The sequence below is a fragment of the Siphateles boraxobius genome, unplaced genomic scaffold, assembly GCF_051911475.1.
Source record: "Siphateles boraxobius isolate OS27281-9 unplaced genomic scaffold, OSU_SipBor_1 5, whole genome shotgun sequence".
NCBI classification, from domain to species: Eukaryota; Metazoa; Chordata; class Actinopteri; order Cypriniformes; family Leuciscidae; genus Siphateles; species Siphateles boraxobius.
This window is the reverse complement of record NW_027509141.1, coordinates 8,905,552-8,928,784: the sequence shown is the minus strand read 5'-3', so window position 1 is coordinate 8,928,784 and position 23,233 is coordinate 8,905,552. Positions and strand designations below refer to the sequence as shown.

Sequence of the window (23,233 nt, the reverse complement as noted above, 5' to 3'; positions counted from 1 at the left end):
TTATTGTAAAAAAAATATTGCTTCATAATGTTCATCACGTCAATGGTCTCACCTGTGGTTGCTAAGAAATGCTTCTCCGTAAGTAATGTGGGTGTCTCCTGTTAGCATGCGGAAGGTTGAGGTTTTCCCAGCCCCATTAACACCAAGAAGCCCAAAACACTGGAATGGGAAAAGAAGACACTTGCAGCAGTTTAAACAATAACAACAGAAAAACAAGGTGCTAGTATAAATGTTTCCAGGACATTCTACTTACCTCTCCCCGAGGAATGCCCAAGCAAAGCCGATTCACTGCTGGTTTCCTGCCTGCCTTATAAACCTGCAGAGACACAAAGAGTCCGTATTTTACCCTTGAATAGACCAAACAGCATCTAATACAGCTGTTTGTGTGGTTCTGTACCTTACTAAGGTCTGTGAGGGTGAGAATGTCTCCTAGAGCTCTACCGTTCTTCACACGGTCTCTCTCTCTCGCCACATCCTCATCCTCTGTGCCCAGGGGGGGCAGCACAAACCCCGACCATCGGCTGAAGGGAAACTATTTATTTATCGGGAACAACTACACAGCTATATATATATATATGTGTGTTAATTTATTCAATATCATGATATTTAAACATACAAATGTACCTAAAATTAACAAAGAATTTATACTGCAGGAGAACAGTGAAGATGAAGAACACAATTCCTTCCATCGCCATGGCAAACAGATTCTTCCCGACAAAATCCCAGGATAAAGGGTCCAGATTCTGTTTGGTTCCTGTTGACATCAACAAAATGAATTCATCTTGTTCATGCCTATTGCAGAAATATTTGTTTATCAGTGAGAGAGCTCTTTGTAAAAATACCCAGCCGCTGAAATGCATCTGCCATGGCCTGGTTCTTGGCCATGTCAATGAGACCTCGACCCAGACAGAAGTGAGGGAAGATCAGGAAGACCTTCTTCAGGATCCTGTTGACCTCATTTAAATGCTGAGTACAACATGCAAATAAAATAAAGAAGAGATTGAATTTTTATTTTTTGCTTTCATTTAATTTTTTTTTCATGATTTTTAATGAATGTTTGGTTTGATTTCATATTTTATATTATACATATTTTATTACTATTATTACTATAGTAACAATAAAGAGAAGAAGAAATAAATAACAAGTAGCATTAGTAGAAGACGTATATATATTATACGTATTACCATAATACTTTTTTTGAAAGATATTAATAATTTTTTTCAGCAAGGATGCAGTCATTAAGTTGATCAAAAGTGACAGTAAAGACTTTTATAATGTTACAAAAGAATTTTTATTTTAAATAAACGCTGTTCTTTTGATCTATTAATCAAACAACCTGGAATAAAATATGTCATGGTTTCCACAAAAATATTAAATATCAAAACTGTTTACAACATTAATAATAAGAAATGTTTCAAGGAAATCATCTTGGAGTGCTGGTTGCTGGCAGGACCTTTGTTAAGCAATCCCAGAAGATGCTCTTTGGTTGGGTTTTAAACTTATATTTGTAGAGCTCTTCGGCCTCTGCCACAACGCCCGGGGCCACACCCTCCTCCATCTGCTCGAGGTGAACCAAAAACAACTGATACCAGCTCTCAGTGATATGTGTCGGGTCCCCGCTATGATAACAGTAACTTTCTCAAATGTTTACAGAACAAGCGGGAACCCAGTGGGCCTGTATCTTTCTCTATTGCTGTTCTATTAACATGATCAACATAGAAAGTCTAAGGCCTACAAAAGCCGTACAGCAAACCCATCTAATCTGGTGCTTATTACACGCCAAACTAAGATTGCTGTGGGGACAAAAAGTCAGACTCTTAATAGTGCTGGGCGGTATACCGGTTCATACTGAAAACCGGTGTATATTTTTGTTATGATATTAATTTTTAATATATTTAAAAATATATTTTTAAATGGTGTTACGTTAAAAAAAACGTCATAAACCGGAAAACCGGCATAATAATTTTCTTTTTTTTAAAAACGTGATATAAATTTTTGGTCAAATCGCCCAGCCAGCACTAACTCTTAAGTTAGCACTTTTAAACATCCGCTCACTTAAAAATAAATCACTTCTAGTCAACGACTTAACCACAAACAACCTGGATTTTATGTTTCTAAATAAAACTTGGCTAGAAGACAGCTGCAGTGCAACAGTCCTCAAAGAAACAGCCTCTCCTAACTTTACTTTTTTGAGTGTCTGCAGAGCTGTTAGAAGAGGCGGAGGTTTAGCTGCTCTTTTTAAAGATGTCTATCAATGTAAGCAAATATCATTTGGGAATTACCCGTCTTTCGAATATCTGGGTATTTTGTTAACAGGTGCTCCACGCATTTTACTTATCATTATTTACAGGCCTCCGAAATACTCCCCAGCCTTCGCTGAGGACTTTACAGAACTGCTATCAACAATTTCCTCAGAGTTTGACTGTTTTGCCATTGCTGGAGATTTTAACATTCACATAGATAATGCAGAAATCAAAACTGTTTAAAAAACTTTTGATCTAACTCAGCATGTAGATGGACACACAATTGTGGACACACTCTAGATTTACTTATCAGTAAGGGTCTAAACATTTCATCGATTGTTATTAAGGATGTAGCACTGTCGGATCATTTCTGTATTTTCTTTGATATATTGATCTCTCCTGCCATTGAAGCTAGATCTGTGTCTGTCAAGAAGTGATGCTTAAATGAGAACACTAGTGTACTATTTATGAAGGCTATATCTTTAACACCAAGCATATCTGCTGACTCTCCTTGATTCTTTTAACTAAAAAGTTAAGTGTAATTGATGATATTGCTCCTGTGAAAGTCGGGAAGAAGAGTGGCAGACAAAAAGCACCTTGGAGAAACTCCAAACTCCCTGAAAACTGCTGTTGTCAAGCCCCTCCTGAAAAAGAGCTATCTGGATAAGACCATATTAAGCAACTATAGACCGATCTCAAATCTTCCTTTCATAGGCAAGATCATTGAAAAAGTTGTCTTCAATCAGCTGAACAAAATCTTAAGCTCGAATGGATACTTTGACAATTTTCATTCTGGTTTCCGACCGCATCACAGCACAGAGACAGCGCTCATAAAGATAAATACTGATACAAGCATTTTATCAGTGCTGGTACTACTCGACCTCAGTGCTGCATTTGACACTGTCGATCATAACATGCTTCTTGACAGGCTAGAAAACTGGGGTAGTTCTAAAATGGTTCAGCTCATACTTAGGAGGCAGAGGTTATGCGAGTATAGGAGACCATAAGTCTGAGTGGACATCCATGACATGCGGAGTCCCTCAAGGCTCAATTCTTGCACCACTCCTATTCTACCTGTACATGCTCCCACTGAGCCAAATAATGAGAACGAACCAAATTGCTTACCACAGCTATGCAGACGACACACAGCTCTGCCCTATCGCCTAACGATTACAGCCCCATTAACTCCATGTCAACAAGTCAACAATTGGATGTGCCGAAACTTTCTTCAGTTAAACAAAGACAAAACTGAAGTTATTGCGTTTGGAAACAAAGATGAAGTTCTCAAGGTGAATGCATACCTTCAGTCTAGGGGTCAAACAACTAAAAATCAAGTCAGGAATCTGGGTGTGTCTCTGGAGTCAGACCTTAGTTTCAGTAGTCATGTCAAAGCAATAACTAAATCAGCATACTATCACCTGAAAAAATTTGCAAAAATTAGATGCTTTGTTTTCAGTCAAGACTTAGAGAAACTTGTGCATGCTTTCATCACCAGTAGGGTGGATTATTGTAATCGACTCCTCACTGGCCTTCCCAAAAAGACCATAAGACAGTTGCAGCTCATACAGAACGCTGAGCAGAACCAGAACATATGAACATATCACACCAGTCCTCAGGTCTTGGCTCCCAGTTACATTTAGGATTGATTTTAAAGTATTATTACTGGTATATAAATTATTCAATGGCCTATGACCTCAATTCATATTAATATAAACCCATCAGATCACTCAGATCATTAGGATCACATCAGCTAGAAATACCAAGAGTTCACTCTAAGCATGGCGAGTACACCTTGAGCTACTATGCCAGCAGCAGCTGGAACCAGCTTCCAGAAGAGATCAGATGTGCTCCTAGAGTAGTAACATTCAAATCCAGACTCAAAACACATCTGTTTAACTGTGCATTTACTGAATGAGCACTGTGCCACTGTTCGTCCGACTGTTTGTATTGTATTTTATTTAATTTTGTATTCTAAACTGTTTTAATTATTCTAATTTCTTTTGATTATTTTAATTTCTTCTATGTAAAGCATTAAATAATTCTTCGAATTACCATTGTGTATGAAATGTGCTATATAAATAAACTTGCCTTGCCTTATAGAAAAAAGGATCCAAGGGACTTCTTCCAGTTAAAATAAAAGCATTTTTTCAAACCATGGCTCACTCTAGAAACATAAACAATAAATAAAACACTGCACACTGATGGATTTCTGCCATCCAGCCTTCATCAGAGTGTGTCAGTTGCCTTGGACCTTTTTTTTGTATAAATAAGAATTGTTATTTGAGTACCAAATACGCACATTAGAATGATTTCTGAAGGATCATGTGACACTGAAGGCTGCTGAAAATTCAGCTTTGCCATCACAAGTATAAATTACACTTTACATTAAAATAGAAATCAGTTATTTTAAATTGTAATAAGATTTCACAATATTATTGTTTTTACTGTCATTTTGATCAAATAAATGCAGCCATGCCGAGCATGAGAAACTACTTTCAAAAACAACCAACCCAACATTTTTGAACAGTAGTGTATATGCAATTAAATACAAGTAAAAAACGGTTGATAGGAATGTTTTTCCAAAACTAAGGATGTTGACCCAAGAACATGTTTTACATGGGTTAATCAGGTTAACCAGTCAGTATCTGTTTGGTTTATGTCCCTCACCTCATCGATAAATAGCTCCAAGACGAAGGTGGCGACACTGCCATTGATGCCAATGAAGAGGTTGATGGAGGTGAGGACCACGTAGGCCGTGCTGGGGACGGAGAAGATGAAGGAAGCTGGGTACATGAGTGGAGTGATAGACCAACTGCAGCAGAAACAAACAAACAAACAACACACTACTGATTTATGCTGGTTAGAGCTGGACAAGGTGGTGGACCAGTATGGTTGACCAAGGAAGTTTAACTGATTAAACTGCTAAAACAGGCTGTGGGGAGACCAGCACCCCAGATCCCATGCTGGGGACCACCAAAACAAAACATATGATATATTTGTCAGCAGTGTTAGTAAGTGTACTAATGTGCTAATTGAACCAGTAAATGCCCAGTGATTTAATAATTTCTCACCCATAGAGCAAAAGAAGGAGCACCAGTGCAGGCAGATTCTTCTCAGATACATATGATTCCTGCTGGAAGCTGATGAAGATGAAGACCACCATAGCGGCTGGTACTGTATAGTTCAGCTGAAACAAGAACAACACAAATGTGACATCAATTTGATAACCATTGAATAACCATTTTAAGACCTTTCACAGCCACATCAAACTTGCAGAACTGACCATGTCCCAAACGTAATTGGTAGTCCAGTACAGGATTGGCTTCACTCCACTGACAAACTGCAGATGTTTTGCTTTACTGACTCGTTCCTCAATAAGGAACAGCACAAAACTGGCAGGAACAAATGACATGGCGAAAATAACACATATGGACACCAGAACGTCCACTGAGGTAGTCATTCTGCAAAGATCAGAAAGAGAAAAAGCATTGCCGAATTACCAGAGTTGCACTTTTTCCTAGGACAGTGTCATGAAAACTTAGGTATGATTCCGCTAAACAGTTGCGCTGGTTCAATTCATTCACAGTATTTCTATTTTTTTAGCTTTTTGTATCATTACCTCATTTGAATAGTTTATTCAGTTAATTGGATGTTAAATTGATGAATGCAAGCAAGGCTATAAGAGGGTGGAATAATTTGTAATCCAAATTTGTGCATTTGCATACGACTGTTGCATTTTGTCCCTTAGTGGCAGTAAAAGTTTTAGTGTAAAAATATTGGTAATTCTCACTAATCTAATAGTTTTGAATAGATTACATCCCATCCGGTCTGGCGGTTCCATACACTCTAGCGCAAAAGTTAGATCCTGTCTGTCGTTTGTCTGAGATAATGAAAAGGCCGCTTTAGTAAATCCCCCCTCAGCCCTCTCAGCAAACTAAGATTACATACAGGGCCATCTCTGTCAGCTGCTCCTTGGTGAGGTTGAGTGGGTGATTGTAGGCTGTTATTCCATATTTGCGTCTTTCCATATCAGGTGGCAAGTTGGCACGAAGGAGACCATTGTTCATAATATTCACAAATGATGCCATGGCATGCCATCCTTTATTATTAAACCAGACCTGTGAGAGAACACATCACAGTTGAATGAAGAGATCAGGAGACGCTTGAGCTTGAGAGAGGTCTCTCACAGGTGTCTTACTCACCTTCACATTGTTTTGGCTGGTGAGTCCTATAAGGACATCTGGTAGTCTGTGAAGGAGCTGATCTAAAGAGCCATTCTGTAAAAGAACAAAAGTGCAAAACTGACAGTTATGATGTTAGGGTACTCAGGGGGTTTGCCAAGTGTTGCTAAGATGTTCTGAATGTTTTTAGCTCTACTACTATGTAGTTGCAAGGGTGTTTTGGGTGATTCTTTTCTGTCTCAAGTAAAAAGAGCCCAGCCCTCTAGTCTCTATGACATTCTGGTTGCAAAACATGGTTCATTTAGTGGAAGTCTATACGATTTTTTTTGCCCCTTTTACCAACCACTAGGTGTGTGCAATATACATCATATACAATTAATACTGTAGTGTCACTCAAAAAAGAAAAAAGAAAAACATGCCGTAAGAGTGTACACTTTCACTGCAAGATGTAGCCCGTTAGAATGCAGTTAGAATGCCTTTAAAATTCAGGATATGGGGGCAAAAAAGCCTTTGTCTTTTAAATTTATAACGTATAACATATATAGTTAAGCAATATTACATGTGATATTAATTTTATAGAACAGTTCAATAAACAAGAAGTTAATATTACACAAGCTACATTTTATATGCAAAATAATTAGTTTTGCTCTACTTCGCCATAAAAAAAATCCAAACAAAGAAACAGCAGAACTGTTGTGTGTCTTCGAGCTTCTTGTCTTCACAGTGGTGGTGTTTAATTTCTGAATTAATGAAGCGAACGATTCAATGACCAATTCAAAAAGAAGTCACTTGCTTAGTTCCTGAATGACTCGGCTGTTTCAATGAACCAGTTGAATGCCTCGACTCACTCATTGAGACTGAAACTTGCGGTCATCTACTGGCAATTTTAGTTAAACATTTTTAAGTATAATTAAAAAAATATGATAATTCATATTTAAATATCAAATTAAAAAACATATCATACTATTACCATATGTAACTGCAGTGTAAATGTGTTTATGCCACCTAAAAACACAGAAATGCCACTTCAGATGCAGCTTCTCTGCACCTCTGCTTTCATTTGATTGGTAACAGTCCAGCAGGGTCTTATTTTAACTGAATCTTAATTTTATTAATAATACAAATTTGGCAATAATTGCCCTTATAGAGGTAAAAATGTCACTGAAAATTAATTTAATGGGGCAAATATTGTCATTTAGTAAAAAACTGAATTTCTCTCACTGCTGTGAAGTAAGCACCTCTCAGAAAAAACTTTAGGAGTCAGCTCTTCATGACGGGTTTAAACCAGCCAAGGTACCAGCACATAAACACACTCAACAAAATATTGTTTAATCACCCAAAAACTTAGATGGCACACCTCTGCAATGTTGTAGTGTCTTCTAATAGCCAAAACAGACTCCTCTAGGTGATGTGGCTCATCCACAGCTTGAGAGCTTTTAGCTCCCAGAGAGAAACCTCCGTATCTGCGACGGGTGAGCAGAGAGTAAACCAACATTAAATCAAACTGAAATTAAATGGTGAATCTTTGGATCTTGGATGGTAATCCACTCACCTAAATTCATTTACCCATTTTTTCGTCTTCAAACTGTATGTGAGAGACAAAAATGACACATATGTGCTGTCAAAACAATATCATAGAGTATTTTAAAAAACAATAAATGAAAATCAAACCTTTTCTTCAGAATTTGGGGATATGTTTTGATGAGGTAGTCAGAAATGTTGCGACCTGTCAAATTTTGCAGGATATCACCAGTCATTTGTTTGATCTACATGAGGAAACGGTGGAGGTGTAAGTACAAAAATGAAAGAAAAAAGAAAAAAAAAGCAGTCTATTCCATTTAAATCTGTGTTTTTGACAAGTGTTCTAATTTCTAATTTATTGATGTTAAAATATTATACTTATTGCTTTTTGCTTATTTATATTAAATACCTTTATTAGCAATGGCAGATTATTTCTGGGAACATGCTAACTGTTTATGGTAAATGCTAGCATACATATCTTACAACATACTGTGCATGAAGTTACACAACCATTTCTGTTTCAAATAAAAGCTGTTCTTTTGAACTTTCTATTCATCAAATAATCCTTAAAAATGTATCATGGTTTCCACAAAAGTTTAAGCATCCCAACATCAATAATAATAAGAAAGGTGTCTTGAGCACCAATCAGAGTTTTAGAAGGATTTCTGAAGGATCATGTGAAACTAATGAGATGTGTCATCAGAGGAATAAATTAAATTTGCACACATATACAAAAATTCCACAATATATCACACAATATTTTACTGTGTTGTTCATAAAAAATGCATCCTTGCTGAGCAAAAGAGACTTTCAAAAACATTTTAAAAAATCTTACCGACCCCGAACTTTGGGACAGTAGTGTATTTTACTGACCTGAGGAGGGGGGATTCCTCCTGCTCCCTGTGGGCATTCCGGCAGCATTCTGCGGATATTTTCAGTACTGCACTCACAGTCAGGGGACGGCTTTTCTACAGTCCAGTTGCTTTTGTGAAAGAGCTGCCACATGCTGTAAGGAATCTGGGGCCGGACAAACTTTGTTTCAGCTTCCTCTAAACACTCTCTGTCACTGAGAAAGCATAAAATAAAGCATCCCGTCACATTGATTAAACAGTATAGCCTATTTAATGTTGTTGTATTCCTAATGAAAGGGATCGTACCTGCTCGGATCCATACATTTAGTACCGAACCCAGGTGGATCTAGCAGGGCATCCAGGAGGTTCTGCATGGCTGGGTCCTGTGGGGCATCATTGCTTTATGGGAAAGAGACAATAGGTAAGAGATCTGCAGGTGACAGCAGACTTTTCCTTGAAACTCTCCATCTCTGAGTGAGTACCTGAAGAAGGTGAACTGTTCCCCGTAAATCCACGGCTGGAGCTCCAGGGATGGATATTTCCCAAAGGGTGGGACAATGAGACTGAAGAGTAGAGCGATAAGGACAAAAACTGCAGGAAGAACAATCTGCAAAACATGATGGCTTCATAAATCAACTGTTATTACACAAAATGCAACATATTGAAACAGAGAGGTCTATTTACTTGCTGTACACAACTTGAGTTTAGGATTGTATAGATTTTTTTTGAAAGAAAATAAAGAAATATAGTAAGACCACTAAAATTGTTAAAAATTAAAATAACTGTTTTCTATTTTATTAAAATGTAATTTTTTCCTGTGATGGCAAAGCAGAATTGTCAGCATCATTACTCCAGTCTTCCAATAATCATTCTAATATGCTGATTTGATCCTCAAGAAACATTTCTGATTATTATCAATGTTGAAAACAGTTGCTCAATGCTTTTGCTGAAACCATAATAATAATAAAAAAGAGTTAAAAAGAACCGTGTAAAAATAACAGCATATTATAAAATATAAAGCATAGATTTTTATTTCATTCTAAAAATATATAAATATTTCTAAACATTTTGTCACTTTCGATCAATTTGATCTGCCTCCTTGCTAAATAAAAGTATTCATTTCTTTTTCTTTTTTTAAATCTTACCACAAAAGTTTGAACTGTAGTGCCATAAATTAATTTAGACATATTAACTATTCATGTTTTTAAAGATAATCTTTAAGTGTGTGTTGGATGGCAGCAAAGGTATTAGAATATCCAACATCAGTCTGGTATGATCTGAAACTGATTTGATACTGATATATATCCCTTAAAGATACCTTAAAAAACCTCAGTGGAAGACAAGGAACAACATGTACTATTAATTACTAACTTTACTGTCAAATTACTTAGAAATTACTGCTGTCAAAGCGGAGAGATTTTCTTTCCATTTGGAATAACCTGTACTGATGCACTATAACACCAAGAAAATTTAAACCAGAACATTTAAGAAAAAGTAAATAGGTTGACTTATATAATGCAGTAAGACACAAAATGAATTCAACATTTATTTAAACAAATCTTTGTTATCCATTGACAAGGCTGTTGGTAGACTTTGGAACTGACAAAATCAGTCAAATGTGAATAATTATTAGACGATAATTTCAAAATGATTGTATTCACAACTGTGTACCTGTGCAAAAATGCCTCTGCGACTGCGAAGAGTGTACTTCAGTCTTTTGGTGAAAAGCGCTCGAAGCTGCTGACATGTCAGGAAGAAGCCTGTGAGAGGAGCACCGCCACCCTGGCCGTCCCCGCTCAGCGGCTCTGTCTCCTGGGCCTCTGTGTGCCAGAGAAAGACCTCCTGGTTAATGACGTCTCATTACAGCTGTTCTGACCTGCGCTACTGCTGCCAACACTAAATTATTTTGTACCTTTCCTGATTGGCTGTTTCCGTACTGCCAGCGAAGCAGAGGAAAGAACAAAACAAAACAAACAAAAATATCTGTAAAATACATGACACAATCAAATCTAATCCTCAAATGTGTACTTATATGCTTATAGTATGCCCAATTAGATGCAAGCTATCATCTTAGTATGTTTTGTTTCTGCTGGCCCAGATTTCTACCCCACTAGCCCACTTAAAATTTTCCTGGTCCCACAGAAAAAAATGGTATATTCCCTTTATTACTTCTATTTCAGGAAAAAAAAATACTGATATTTCTCATTACAAAAAATTAGAACTTTTATTGATATAAATGTTTTATTTATTATTTATTTATTATTGAATGCCATTCCAGCATCAAAGGCTATATTCATGACAAACTCAAGAGTAATAATTTACAATATTCATAATAATAATAATAATATTTTTAGTTAATTGTATTCAATCATTTAACCATATTATCTCAAGAAACAAATAAAAAACAAAAATTTTAAATAAATACAAAAAAGTATTATTTATATACTATTTTAACATGTATTCATATTTTGAATTACTTTTATTACATTTGTTCAGTTTTAGTTTCAGTAACATTAACTCTTGACCTTAAACTTTTTTTTTCTGTTGGTAGCGAAGTTAATATTTAATTTCTTTTTTAAAAGTTTACATTTTTAAATGTAATATTTTTTTCATCAAATATTTATATTTTATTTCAATTAACGATAAAGTTAAGCGTTTTATTTAACAATAACAACACTGATACAAACAATTACAACAGAAAATATAAATTTTATACAATAATAACAGACTATAATTAAACTCCATGACAGCTCTAAAACCATCAATTAACTTGATCTGGAAATATAATTTAGCATATTATGAAATATGGTGATTTGTTTATGATTTTAACCCATTTTAATTAATCACAAATCACCTATCACAGAACCTTCGCAAATTTATCATGTTTTCCAGCTAGATAACTGTATTTTGATGATATATTTAAGTCAGTAAAATTTTCAGCAATGTTCATTCAATACATCTAACATTTACATCAAGGAAAAACAACAGTATACATTTGCAAGACATAAAATACTGTACATGTACATGAACTATGACATAAGATAGACAAGTGACAGTTCTGTTAAAATGTCCTGCTTGTCAATAAACTCAGTTTAGCAAATATTTGCAGAGATAGATATGTAAAACAATGTAAATTATCTTTTTTTTATGAACATACACCTACACAACAGATGCTAGCATTGCATAGCATTGTGTAATGTATGGAAATTATGCAACGGAACACCTGCAAAGATGTTAGTTGCAATTTCGTTTCTTTATTCATCAACCCACATTCGACTTTGAATGGAATACAGCATTAGTATGCAAAATGGGCCCAGTTGCATAAGCATAGCCACTATGTTAAGACTGTTGCTGAATTACGAATCGCATACTAGCATACTGGTATGTGGTTCTGAATTCAGCATATGTCTTAAGAAACTGTCTGACCAACTAGCAGTTAGTTAAAGGATAATCAGTCTTACTTTTTGGATTCAAATCTAATTTTTTCTGTAACTGACATAAGAAAGTTATGACCAGTCCTAAATAAAAGATTAGATGACTAACTTGTAAGATTAGTCTAAACCGTTTATGCAGCGGGCCACAGATTTTATCTGTTTGGCTCAGCAGGTATGGAATGTATTTCTCATTTACCTGTGTCTCGATCCTCAGATGGCGCCCCCTGGTGGCCTGGAGATGCTGGCGGCTCCTCAGGGTCCGCATCCACACCTGTCTCCTCTGCCACACGCAGAAAGATCTAAAATATACAGGCAGAGTTAAATATTACAGTCTGGCAAAGCCCCTTCTGCCTCCACATGGCAGGAAGACTTACTAAATTACAAAAGCAGCCATGGGGATAAACACTTTCTTAGTCGCTGTTTATTTTTAACTAATGTTAGAACCCACCAAGGTTTAAGAGGGATTTGCCTCTATTGCCGTCTGAAAGGGATAATGACTGGCCTTTGACGGACACGTATACCACAACCTTGAACTTTAGTGAGGGCTAAATCCTTTTACAGAATGTATCAGTGGGGAAAAACAAACTGTGCTTCAGAACTGTCTCACCTCTTCTAATGTGGTGTCTGACAACCCGTAACTGACCACGCCGAACTCGCCCTGCCGTTTGTCCAGTTCGTTCAGGAAGAGGGCAAGACTGCCGTCCTCTGAGGCAGCATGGGGCAAGTTGATAACCGCCTCTCTGCCAATGTCCTCCACCAGCTGAGCATCAGAGACGTACTGCTGTGCAAGAGCCATTAGGGCAGCAACATCTAAGACAGGAAGGTATCAGAGCCCTTAGATAATGCTGAGGCCCGGATTTAAAAAGCATGGCAACACTAAGAATAGACACAGCAGGGCAGATTAGACAATATGTTAAGACGTGATGTAAACAACTCCTGTAAGGCAAAGCTGTACCCACCGAATCCATTCTCTTCACTGCCCAGTCCCGTGTCATCACTTAATGAGGATTCGCTGTCCTGAAACACAGAGAACTGGTGAAAATCAAGCAGGAGAGCATTGTATGACTCAGATTTTTCAAAGTGGGGTTTCGTAAGGAAACTGCAGGGACATAGTGACAGAGCAAAGCGGAATGATGTGACGTTCTGCCCAATATTCTGCTCTATGCCAGTGTGCATCACTCACACTCCACTCATGTACCGCTCACGCACATCCGTAAAACAAGGTTCGCTCAAATCCCACTCCGACATTAAATTTCCATGTGCTATACATCTTTCTGTTTGCAATTCCTTTCTCGAATATACACTACCGGTCAAAGGTTTTAGATCGGTAAGATTTTTAATGTTTTTAAAAGAAGTCTCTTCTGCTCACCAAGGCCGCATTTATTTGATTAAAAAAAAACAGTAATAATGTGAAATATTATTACAATTTAAAACAGCTGTTTTCTATGTGAATATATACTGTAGTAAAGTGTAATTTATTCCTGTGATCAAAGCCGAATTTTCAGCATCATTACTCCAGTCTTCAGTGTCACATGATCCTTCAGAAACAGTTTTTTACATTTTTATTTCAGGATTCTTTGATGAATAGAAAGTTCAAAAGAACAGCATTTATCTGGAATGGATAAATAGCTTTTGTAACATTAAACACTACCCTTCAAAAGTTTGGGGTCAGTAAGAATTTTCTATTTTATTATTTGGGGAAAGAAATAAAAGAAATCAATACCTTTATTCATCAAGGATGAGTTAAATTGATCAAAAGTTACAGTAAAGACATTTATAATATTACAAAAGATTCAATTTCAAATAAATGCTTTTCTTTTGAACTTTCTATTCATCAAAGAATCGTGACAAAAAAATTGTACATAACTGTTTTCAACATTGATAATAATAATGAATGATTTTTTTGAGCATTAAATCATTATATTAGAATGATTTCTGTCTATTTATTAGCCACCGGTAGTGTATGTCTCAAATACGGTAGGCCTATAGATAACCGTTATGATATTTGTGGCGTCAAAGCAATATATTGTATAAAGTGGTATAAATTAACATGACGTGACTTGACAGGAGTGCCGAACTGTAGAGCTTAAGCAAACATTTCCACATCGCTGAGATCAGATGCTTTCTTTACAGCTGTTTTCTCACCCCTGTCATTTCTGTTGTGTGTTTATTTTATTACTGAGTGGAAAACATGCAGAAATATTCATGCCACTTTCATCAGTGTAAGTGGTGTCAGGATGTTTACTAACAGTATACCGGTGCGAAGGTATTTCAAACTTCCTTTTACCAGTAAGCAAAGAACGAAAAAAAAGTTTACTGTGAGTATATCACAAAATGAATCTTTGCTAACTCAGTTTCTCGACACTCCCTTTCAATTTCTTCTCCTTCTTCTTTCTTAACTTTGATGTTTACTGTGCATTTACGAATAATGCTTGCAACTTTTAAACTACATAACCTTAGACCTATTGCCTAAAGGCCCTGACATACTTCAGGCAAAAATCAAAGAACAAACTGGTGTGAAGTCATTTCGTACAAAATCAGGCCAAAACCAAGTTTGTTTGGAGTTTGTTTTCGGGAGTTCGAAACAGCTTGCCAAAGTAAACTATGGAAAAGTTATTTTCAGCAGGTAAACACCTTCAAACTACTATTGGTATGTGGCGATTACATAATGGATAGGTGTGCTCTGAGGCTCCGCCTTTATTGGCATGGAAATCTTTCCGGTTCATTTCTTCTGTTCAGTCCGTCGAGGTCAGACGCGAGTGAAAACATGAACATGCCGGAGAGCTGCTTTGAAGTAGAAACTGAAGTTGTACGTCCAAGGGGTTCAGCTGACAAAAAAGTCTGGGAAGCCTTGATATAACTGATGTGCTAAATCAAGATACTCAATAGGAACTGGAATATATGCCCTAACCCTCTTGGCTACTGATTTTCATGTGGGACATCTCACCTTGCTTGCTGCAGTTGAAGGGAGTTTGCCAGTGCTGATGCTGCTCGGTGTCCTATGCATCTCTCTCTTGACCAGCGTAAGGTAGTATCCTGTACCAAGACGTGCCTTGAGGAAGAGTGGCGTTCCACAGCAGCACAGCTTTCCCTGGGAAATGATTGCAATGCGGTCACCAAGGAGATCAGCCTCGTCCATGTAATGTGTGGACAGAATGATGGTGCGGCCTGAAATTCAAAGGATGTTAAGTCTGGTAGCCGACAGACCAGTAGATTATATTCAGTCTTCAAAAGGCAAAGCTTTAAAAGACCTTCACGGTATTTGAGCAGAAGGTCCCAAATCCCGCGGCGGGAGTAGGGGTCCACACCAGCTGTGGGTTCATCCAAGACCACAACCTTTGACCCACCGATGAAAGCGATTGCAACAGACAGTTTCCTTTGCATGCCACCTGTCAAGAAAGACAAAATAAGCCCAAATAAATGGTAGAGGTCACAGTTTAGAGAATACCATAACAGATATTGAACAAGTGATTGGCTTTGAAATGAATATATTTTTTAACCTACCCGAAAGGTTTTTAGTCTGCTCATGTCGTTTGTGCTGTAACCCCACATCCTCCAGAAGTGAATTTATCTCTTTCTCCACCTCCTCCATGCTAATGCCCTTCATTCGACCATAGAACCACACATGCTCCTCCACTGTCAGGCTTCAATGACATACAAGAGAACACCAATAATGTTAAAAAAATACAGTATAGAAAGTTTGAGCTTGTCTCATGTGGCAACACAAATGTTTTGCATTATGATAACAAAGAGAGTACTATGGTGGTACCATGTTAATAATGTTGATATTATATTATATATAAAATAGTCAGTTAAAAATAATCAATTAATAAAAAAAAAAAAACCAGTATTGGTATCAACTATAAAACAACAACAACAACAAAAAACTCTCAGAGTAGAATTAACAAAGCACAAGTAAAATGATCACGGTATCATTTTCTTATTGTTTTTTGTTGACTGGTGCCCTACATGTCAAAGAGGACGTTGTGCTGGGGACAAACTCCCAGAGTACTGCGGATTATGTCCATATCTGTGCGAATGTCCATTCCCTTCACGTATATCGTACCAGCAGTGGGAGGAAACAGTCCTGTTAGAATGGACCTATGAGTCAAAACATCATGAAGTATTGAATGAATAGCAGTAATAAGCTAATCAATTAGTTAGAGCTTGATAAAGTAAATTTAGTACGATTTAAATTTAGTTTAAAGAACGGGTTAAATGTTACATATTTGTACAGATTCATTTTTTAAGCTCTCACATAGTGGTTGTCTTGCCAGCTCCGTTGTGACCCAGAAAAGAGGTTATTTGGCCCTCATAGAACTTCATGTTGAGGTGATTGACAGCAAGCTTGGACCCTTTTTTATAAATCTTTACTAAGTTCCTTATGGAAACTCCTAGAATCAGACTTGGCGGCTCAGCTTCAATCCGATCTGTAATTAAGAAATAGTGGTAACACTTTATTTTACAGTGTCATTGTTACATATGTTACATGCAGTTACAATAGTAATAACTATAAATTGTGCATAAGTACATGCAACTAACCCTAAACCAAACAAAGAGTATTAATCCAAATATGTTGTCCTAAAACAAATACAGAAAACTTCTGTATTACAAACGCAGCGCCACTAGTAGTTTGATGCTCTTACCATCTGTTTCCTCTGTAGGTGCTGTAGGAATGGGCAACCCCACCTCTAATGGAACCCCACCCCAGTAATTCAGCTGGAAGATAAAATACCACGGTCTGGGGATCCCATACTGCCCTGTGAAACATCCAATTATTGACATTTTTTCACACAGACTAATTTAACACAATGATTGTGTTTACATGCACAATCATACACCTCTCATATACTATGTTTAATCAGCCGAGAAGTTATAAAACAACTTCTGTTTGACATGTCCCAACACAGTACCATTGTTATTATGATTGACCTAGATATTTACCCTACTTTCCTAGATTTTTACCCCACTTTAGCTTTTTAAATACCTTTACCATTCTTCTGTCAGTTCACTCAAAATCTGTCTGTGAAACAGGAATGTCTGGGGATTAAACTCAATAATTTAAATCTCTTTTTCTTGCATTGTCTATTCATTTAATTTAAAGTTTTTTTTTAATAATGAGCTTTTTTTATATTGTATTACAAATTTATTAAATGTTTAATTTAGATTCAAATACAATAGTATAGAAACTGAGTCAGATTACTAAGACTCTCACTTTGTTCTAATGGCTCTCGGATAGTCCGGCTGATTGGATTAGAAAATTTGCATTTGTATCACACTTTTATGCTGACGAGATCCGGCCTGTGGAATTTCCGGTAACGTGCTGATTCCTGTACTTTACATTTACATGCTTTGTTCACCTATATGTAAATCCCTCCCCCTTGAAAGGTATATAAACTACAATGTATACTGCCTTAGTTAGACTTGGATGACTACAGAATTGCAATAGCAAAGTCCTCAATAAAGAGTAACTTCTGCTTTGAAAGATATCCCAACGTCTCCTGTTCTCTGAAGGAAAAGTTTCCAACATGATGTACACTAATGTTCAGATTTTATTCTACAAGGATGCATTAAATTGCATTAAAAAGACTTTTATAATGTTATAAAAGATTTCAAATAATATGATAATTGAAAATCCAATAATTACATTTTTATTCTCAGTTATATTCATAATTTCAAATAAATGCTATTCTTTTGTACTTTGTATTCATTAAATAATTCAGGGGAGGGGGGGGGGGGGGTATAATGGTATCCACAAAAATGGATCATGTGACACTGAGAGAGGAGTAATGGCTGCTACAAATTCAGCTTTCCCATCACAGGAATAAATTTCACCCCGTGTATATCAATTAATGTATTATCACAATATTACTGTTTTACAGGATTTTTGATCAAATAAAGCCTTAGTGAGTAATAAGTGACTTCTTTCAAAAACATTAAAAAATCTCACCAACCCAAAACTTAGCGTAGCGTACATCTAAACACACTCACTGATGAATCCACAAACTCATGTTAATTATCAAAGGAAGACACAGCTAGAACTGCATGGATATAATTTTGGGTTTGCTCACAGAGCGATGCTTTACCTGGAAAAACAGCTTCAATGTACCAAGTGGCCAGTGCATAGATGACTGCATCTACATACAGCATCACAATGGAGGTGGTAAAGTTGTAGCTGTCTCCCTCCAGGGGGCTGGATCTCAAGTTAAACCACTGGATCCCCACACCCTGCTCTTCATACTGAGAGAAATACTCACAGCCAAAACCAAAGGCCACTGGAGACAGGAAGCTCTGCAGGGAAACAAGGCATTGCTTCAGACGTCTGAATTGCAGGATTTGTTAGAAACAGACAGAAGTTGTTTAAGCTGCTATTTTCTAATAATCTTCTCCTTTGCAGCTTTCAGATCTCATTCTCGTATATATTATTATATGTGTTGTGTGAAGACGTGTAACGGCAGCAGCTCTCACCGCTAAGATCCTGTGTGTGCTGGTCAGATATTCTCTCCAGGCCACACACAGCACATATGGCAGGTAAAGGGTGAAGTAAATGAGTCCTCCACACGCTGCTGCCAGGTTAGCACGTGAGAAGAATGTGCTGATGAGGAAGCAAAGCATGATGGTAGCTGTAGCAAATGCAGTCAGGAAGAAGAAAACAACAGCCGGGTCACTGTAGGGTAAGATATCTCCCCACTGCAGGAGAGAGAAGAGAGACAGAGAGATCAAACAGAGGACTCTTTTGACAGATGAGAGAAAATAAGCTTTAAAGGAGCGTCACTTTGGGCTCAGGACAGCTGTCACTGTGTTCACCTTAAGGGCGGCGATAAGGAGTCCAGCGCTGAAGAGGAAGGGCAGGTAACTGCTGATGAACCAGCTGAGCCACAGCATCCCAGAGCTCAGGCCCATGATACGCATTGTCTCTTTCAGACGAGCTTCTTTCTCATAAACGACACCCTTTATGATCATAGCCACAGAATAGATCCACGCCAATGTCATAAACAGAGGCAAAGAACGATTCAGGACACGTATAAAACTAAAAAAAGAGAAAAAAGGTAATTGACAAGTTTTAAAATGTGAATGATTTGTATGACTCAATATCAAGTAAAAAGCAATAGCATTTTGCTCCCACTTTATGGCTTTAAGTATTATGTACTTACATTGAAAAATATGTACAGTGTACTTATTGTGTTCATGTTGTATTGTAAAACACTTGTGCGGCTATTGAGGTGTGATACGGGTAAGGTTAGGGTCAGGTGTGGTGGTATGGGTCGGTTTAAGGGTGGGTTAAGGTGTAAGGGAAGGGTCAACAGTGTAATTACAAATGTAATTACATACATTAATTACAGCTGTAATTACATGCAGGTATTTTCAAAATATAAGTACAATGTAAAAACATGTATGTACACAATAAGTCCATTGTATCAAATTATTAGTTTCAATGTAAGTACATAGTACTTAGAGCCACTTAATATAAAGTGGGACCAGCATTTTTCCTTACACCTTGAATACAAATACTATCATACCGTTGGGGTCAGTAAGAGTTTATAATATTTTTGAAAGAAGGATGTATTTTTTTTTCAAATAAAAATACAGTAAAAACAGCATTACTGTGAAATATTATTACAATTTTAAATAACTGTTTTCTATTTTAATATATTTTCAAATATAATTTATTCCTGTGATGCAAAGCTGAATTTTTGGCACCATTACTCCAGTCTTGAGTGTCACATGATCCTTAAGAAATCATTATACTATGCTGATTTGATCCTCAAATATAATGTCTTATTATTATCAATATTAAAACAGTTGTGCTGCTTAATATTTTTGTGGAAACCATAATTATTTTTTTCATGATTCTTTCATGAATAGAAAGTTGGAACAGCATTTGAAGTAGAAATGTTTAATAACATTATAAATGACTATAATGTCACTTTAATGCATCCTTGCTGAATAAAGGTATTAACTTTCTTTCTTTTTTTTAAACTCTTACTAGCCCCAACCTTCTGAATGGTAATGTACAGTTGATTATCTTAATCATTATATTCTATGTGTTTTAAAATGGATTTTTAAACAAATAATAATTACTAATTCATGAATGTTCAGGGGGAAAATATTACATTTTACAGCCTCAACCAATCTTGCTTTATATGTCATAAAAAGTTAATAATAATTGTTATAAAATAATATTGATTAACATGAATTATAAAAAGAATGTTTAATAATACACATACAGAAAAATGAGTGATGGATTTAGCGCAGAGTTATTGGTGTAGATTGAGGAATAACGTGTGGTGTGAAACAGAAGAGTGATACTCACACATCATCAACAAAGCAGGGGTAAGGCATCTGTTGCACGTATATGCCAGTGTTTGGCTCTTTACCAGTGAGCAAATGTGTCACAGCTCTCTCAACTAAATCCTGTACATAGATGAAACCGCCCCAGACATAGCGAAGGTCACTGAATGGTTCAGCAGCCGGGCCTGGATCCCAAAATCTGTTAAATAATAAAACATGATATCAGCTTTGTTAAACAGTTGACCGTGGAAGCACTACATAACTACATTTCTCAATAAACTTAAGTGTGTGTGTGGACATTTCAATATACTTGTCTTTGATCTTGTTTGTGCGGGTTACATCATCTATATCCATGCGGATCTTGTACTTGACATGAGGAGGCAAAGAGGATGATGAAGGGTCTGGGAGGAGGAAGACTATTCCGGCCCAAAACTGACGATCTTCCAGCAGTTCCAGGGCTCGTTCGACTAGCTCACCCTCCGTGGCCAAACCCTCAATTTTATTCAAAGAGAAGCACTGGAACAATACAGGGTATAGATAGACAACCATCAATATTAATGCTGTGGACTGTCTCAAATGCAAGTTATTGGCAATATATGACAATACTTGCTATAAGTATATATTGTCTGACCCAGCCTGGCTCTAAAGAATCTTAGATCCATTTATAAAGGGTCATAGGTAAAGTAGTAGTCTTTATACATAGCAATTTTATTTCAACTAATAATTTTTCAACCTAAAGTATATGTGCCATTTGTGACATCATTTTGTTGATACACCTATATTAATTATTCATTAAAGTTGTCTATATACTCCTTTCTCAAAGTGGTGTAACGTCTGGTTATTTATTACTGGACATTTTATGAGGTTGAAGTCAGCATTCAGTCATAATTCGTTGTATGCCAAAATTCAATGCAAATTGCCGCCACAAGCCATTAGACTCCTGAACAACACATGAAACTCTAACTCCCTATGATCCTCACTGACTGTTACCTTGATTGTTGCACAATGTATATTTGCACATTTTCTTTAATTTATGCATATTTTTGTATATTTAGTTTGTGTATATACTAAATTGCATATTTTTGTGTAAGGGAGACTTGCAAAGAAAGAATTCCATTGTGTGGTCTAAACCGTGGTGTTTTTACTGTGCACATAACAATAAATATCTTGAATCCTGAATCTAGAGGAATAGCAAATAGTATAGATGGTGTAGGCAACTATTCGTAGTGGATTTTTTAAGTGTGCATCAATAGAAGAAAAGTAGCTTGTGACGATTATCTGTTCTAACGTTCAGCTTCTGAGAAGGTGATGAATTAGTGTGCAAGGATAAATATATAAACCTCAAAAATTCATGGAATTATGTGTTTCACGTGGACTCTAAAGTCTTCTCTTCCTCATAGACTTATCCTAATAGTAATTCTTTACTTTAATCAAAATAAATTCCCCTCCCTCTTGCAGCAACATCTCATGTCTTCTCTGATGACGTGTTTACTGGTGTGAGGGTAGGAACACACGTGATATTACCCATGTTAACCATTCAATCAATTCCTAAATGGACAAAATCCCACCCTACATCTTTTCTTGTTCAAAAACCCATTTCACTCGATGTACGTCACAATAGGGAAGAAAAGACTATTAGAACTTCCGACTCATGCCGACTTTAAGGATACATATACACAGGACACCCTTTTCAGATCCATTACTAGTGTCCTTGAACAGAAACCAAGCAAAATCAGCTTTACTGGTTTAATTGGTCATAACATAAGCTGTAGATTGCTAGGCTTAGCATAAGCTGCTAGGCTTAGCAAGCAAGTACCTTAGTGAGTTCTGACAGAGTGCTGAAGGTGTTGTCTAAATCCTGGTATAGATCCAACCAGGTGGGCGGCGCTCCATTCCTACGGGGTGTATCTGGGTCAGGCATTGAGAGGAACCGGGAAATGCGAGAGGCCGTCCAAGACGTGTTTTCCAGACGAAGGTTCACAACTACCGCCACCTCAGGCCTTCTCAGAAGATCCTGCAGAAGCCGAATTTCTACACTGCTCTCCATGAAGGTTTTGATTCTGGGACCCACTTCCTGCCACGCCGCCTGCACATCATTTAGAATCTGGAAGTCCTGAAATGTTTTGTTTACCTGGAGGAACAAGAATTTTAGGATAGCATCATAGACATTGTATTTTTGAACAACAGACATATTGCACAGACACAGGATGAGGGAGCAGAGAGGGGCGGTACCTGTGACATGATTGTACGGGTGACTGGTGTGTCTGGCGTGTATAGCAGCTTTCCAATGAACAGTGGTTTAATGCCTCGCCACACAATCCGTGAGAGAGGGTTCGACTCCAGACTTCGAATCAAGTTTTCACAAAATGGAGCTATAAGTAAAAAGAAAATCAGACAGGATTTGTTAAACTACAAAGCTTGATATGGTTTCAATATCAATTTTTTTTTTTTTTGAGTTACCCCTGATGCCCAAACTGGAATGTGAATCTTTGGGTAGACTGCCTGATTCATAAGTTTCTAAATTCAATTAAAATTCCCTATTATTTCCAGGGTTTCCATTACTGTGGGAACCCTGAGTCAGTAAACCAATCGAAATATTTCAATATTATCTGATAAATTCAGTTTCTTCAAGGTCTTATAAGCAAATAAAATAAAAAAATATCCTTAGACCCCTTAAATGTTTTCTGCTTGCCCAAATAAACAATGTAAAA

At 36.9% G+C, this 23,233-nt stretch overlaps 1 protein-coding gene across 2 annotated transcripts in view; it reads right to left on the bottom strand.

Moving 5' to 3' along the window:
• abca7 (ATP-binding cassette, sub-family A (ABC1), member 7) overlaps positions 1 to 23,233 on the bottom strand; it is a 45,633-nt gene that overhangs the window by 8,303 nt on the left and 14,097 nt on the right. Inside the window, exons 10-43 of one of the 2 annotated variants that reach the window (XM_077202683.1) lie at positions 22,755 to 22,894; positions 22,339 to 22,653; positions 20,833 to 21,038; positions 20,545 to 20,721; positions 19,038 to 19,260; positions 18,699 to 18,920; positions 18,317 to 18,521; positions 16,877 to 16,990; positions 16,489 to 16,660; positions 16,200 to 16,331; positions 15,735 to 15,874; positions 15,482 to 15,619; positions 15,178 to 15,398; positions 13,190 to 13,247; positions 12,838 to 13,040; positions 12,427 to 12,529; positions 10,709 to 10,732; positions 10,468 to 10,616; positions 9,279 to 9,403; positions 9,103 to 9,195; positions 8,819 to 9,011; positions 8,096 to 8,190; positions 7,977 to 8,009; positions 7,782 to 7,887; positions 6,446 to 6,520; positions 6,192 to 6,361; positions 5,527 to 5,704; positions 5,315 to 5,430; positions 4,911 to 5,055; positions 843 to 966; positions 625 to 754; positions 398 to 521; positions 254 to 316; positions 53 to 159 (exon numbers count right to left, since the gene is read on the bottom strand). In XM_077202683.1, the coding sequence (XP_077058798.1) occupies positions 53 to 159; positions 254 to 316; positions 398 to 521; positions 625 to 754; positions 843 to 966; positions 4,911 to 5,055; positions 5,315 to 5,430; positions 5,527 to 5,704; positions 6,192 to 6,361; positions 6,446 to 6,520; positions 7,782 to 7,887; positions 7,977 to 8,009; positions 8,096 to 8,190; positions 8,819 to 9,011; positions 9,103 to 9,195; positions 9,279 to 9,403; positions 10,468 to 10,616; positions 10,709 to 10,732; positions 12,427 to 12,529; positions 12,838 to 13,040; positions 13,190 to 13,247; positions 15,178 to 15,398; positions 15,482 to 15,619; positions 15,735 to 15,874; positions 16,200 to 16,331; positions 16,489 to 16,660; positions 16,877 to 16,990; positions 18,317 to 18,521; positions 18,699 to 18,920; positions 19,038 to 19,260; positions 20,545 to 20,721; positions 20,833 to 21,038; positions 22,339 to 22,653; positions 22,755 to 22,894 (4,819 nt within the window). The remainder of the gene's footprint in view (positions 1 to 52; positions 160 to 253; positions 317 to 397; positions 522 to 624; positions 755 to 842; positions 967 to 4,910; positions 5,056 to 5,314; positions 5,431 to 5,526; positions 5,705 to 6,191; positions 6,362 to 6,445; positions 6,521 to 7,781; positions 7,888 to 7,976; positions 8,010 to 8,095; positions 8,191 to 8,818; positions 9,012 to 9,102; positions 9,196 to 9,278; positions 9,404 to 10,467; positions 10,617 to 10,708; positions 10,733 to 12,426; positions 12,530 to 12,837; positions 13,041 to 13,189; positions 13,248 to 15,177; positions 15,399 to 15,481; positions 15,620 to 15,734; positions 15,875 to 16,199; positions 16,332 to 16,488; positions 16,661 to 16,876; positions 16,991 to 18,316; positions 18,522 to 18,698; positions 18,921 to 19,037; positions 19,261 to 20,544; positions 20,722 to 20,832; positions 21,039 to 22,338; positions 22,654 to 22,754; positions 22,895 to 23,233) is intronic. The other variant, XM_077202684.1, reaches the window with a different exon arrangement.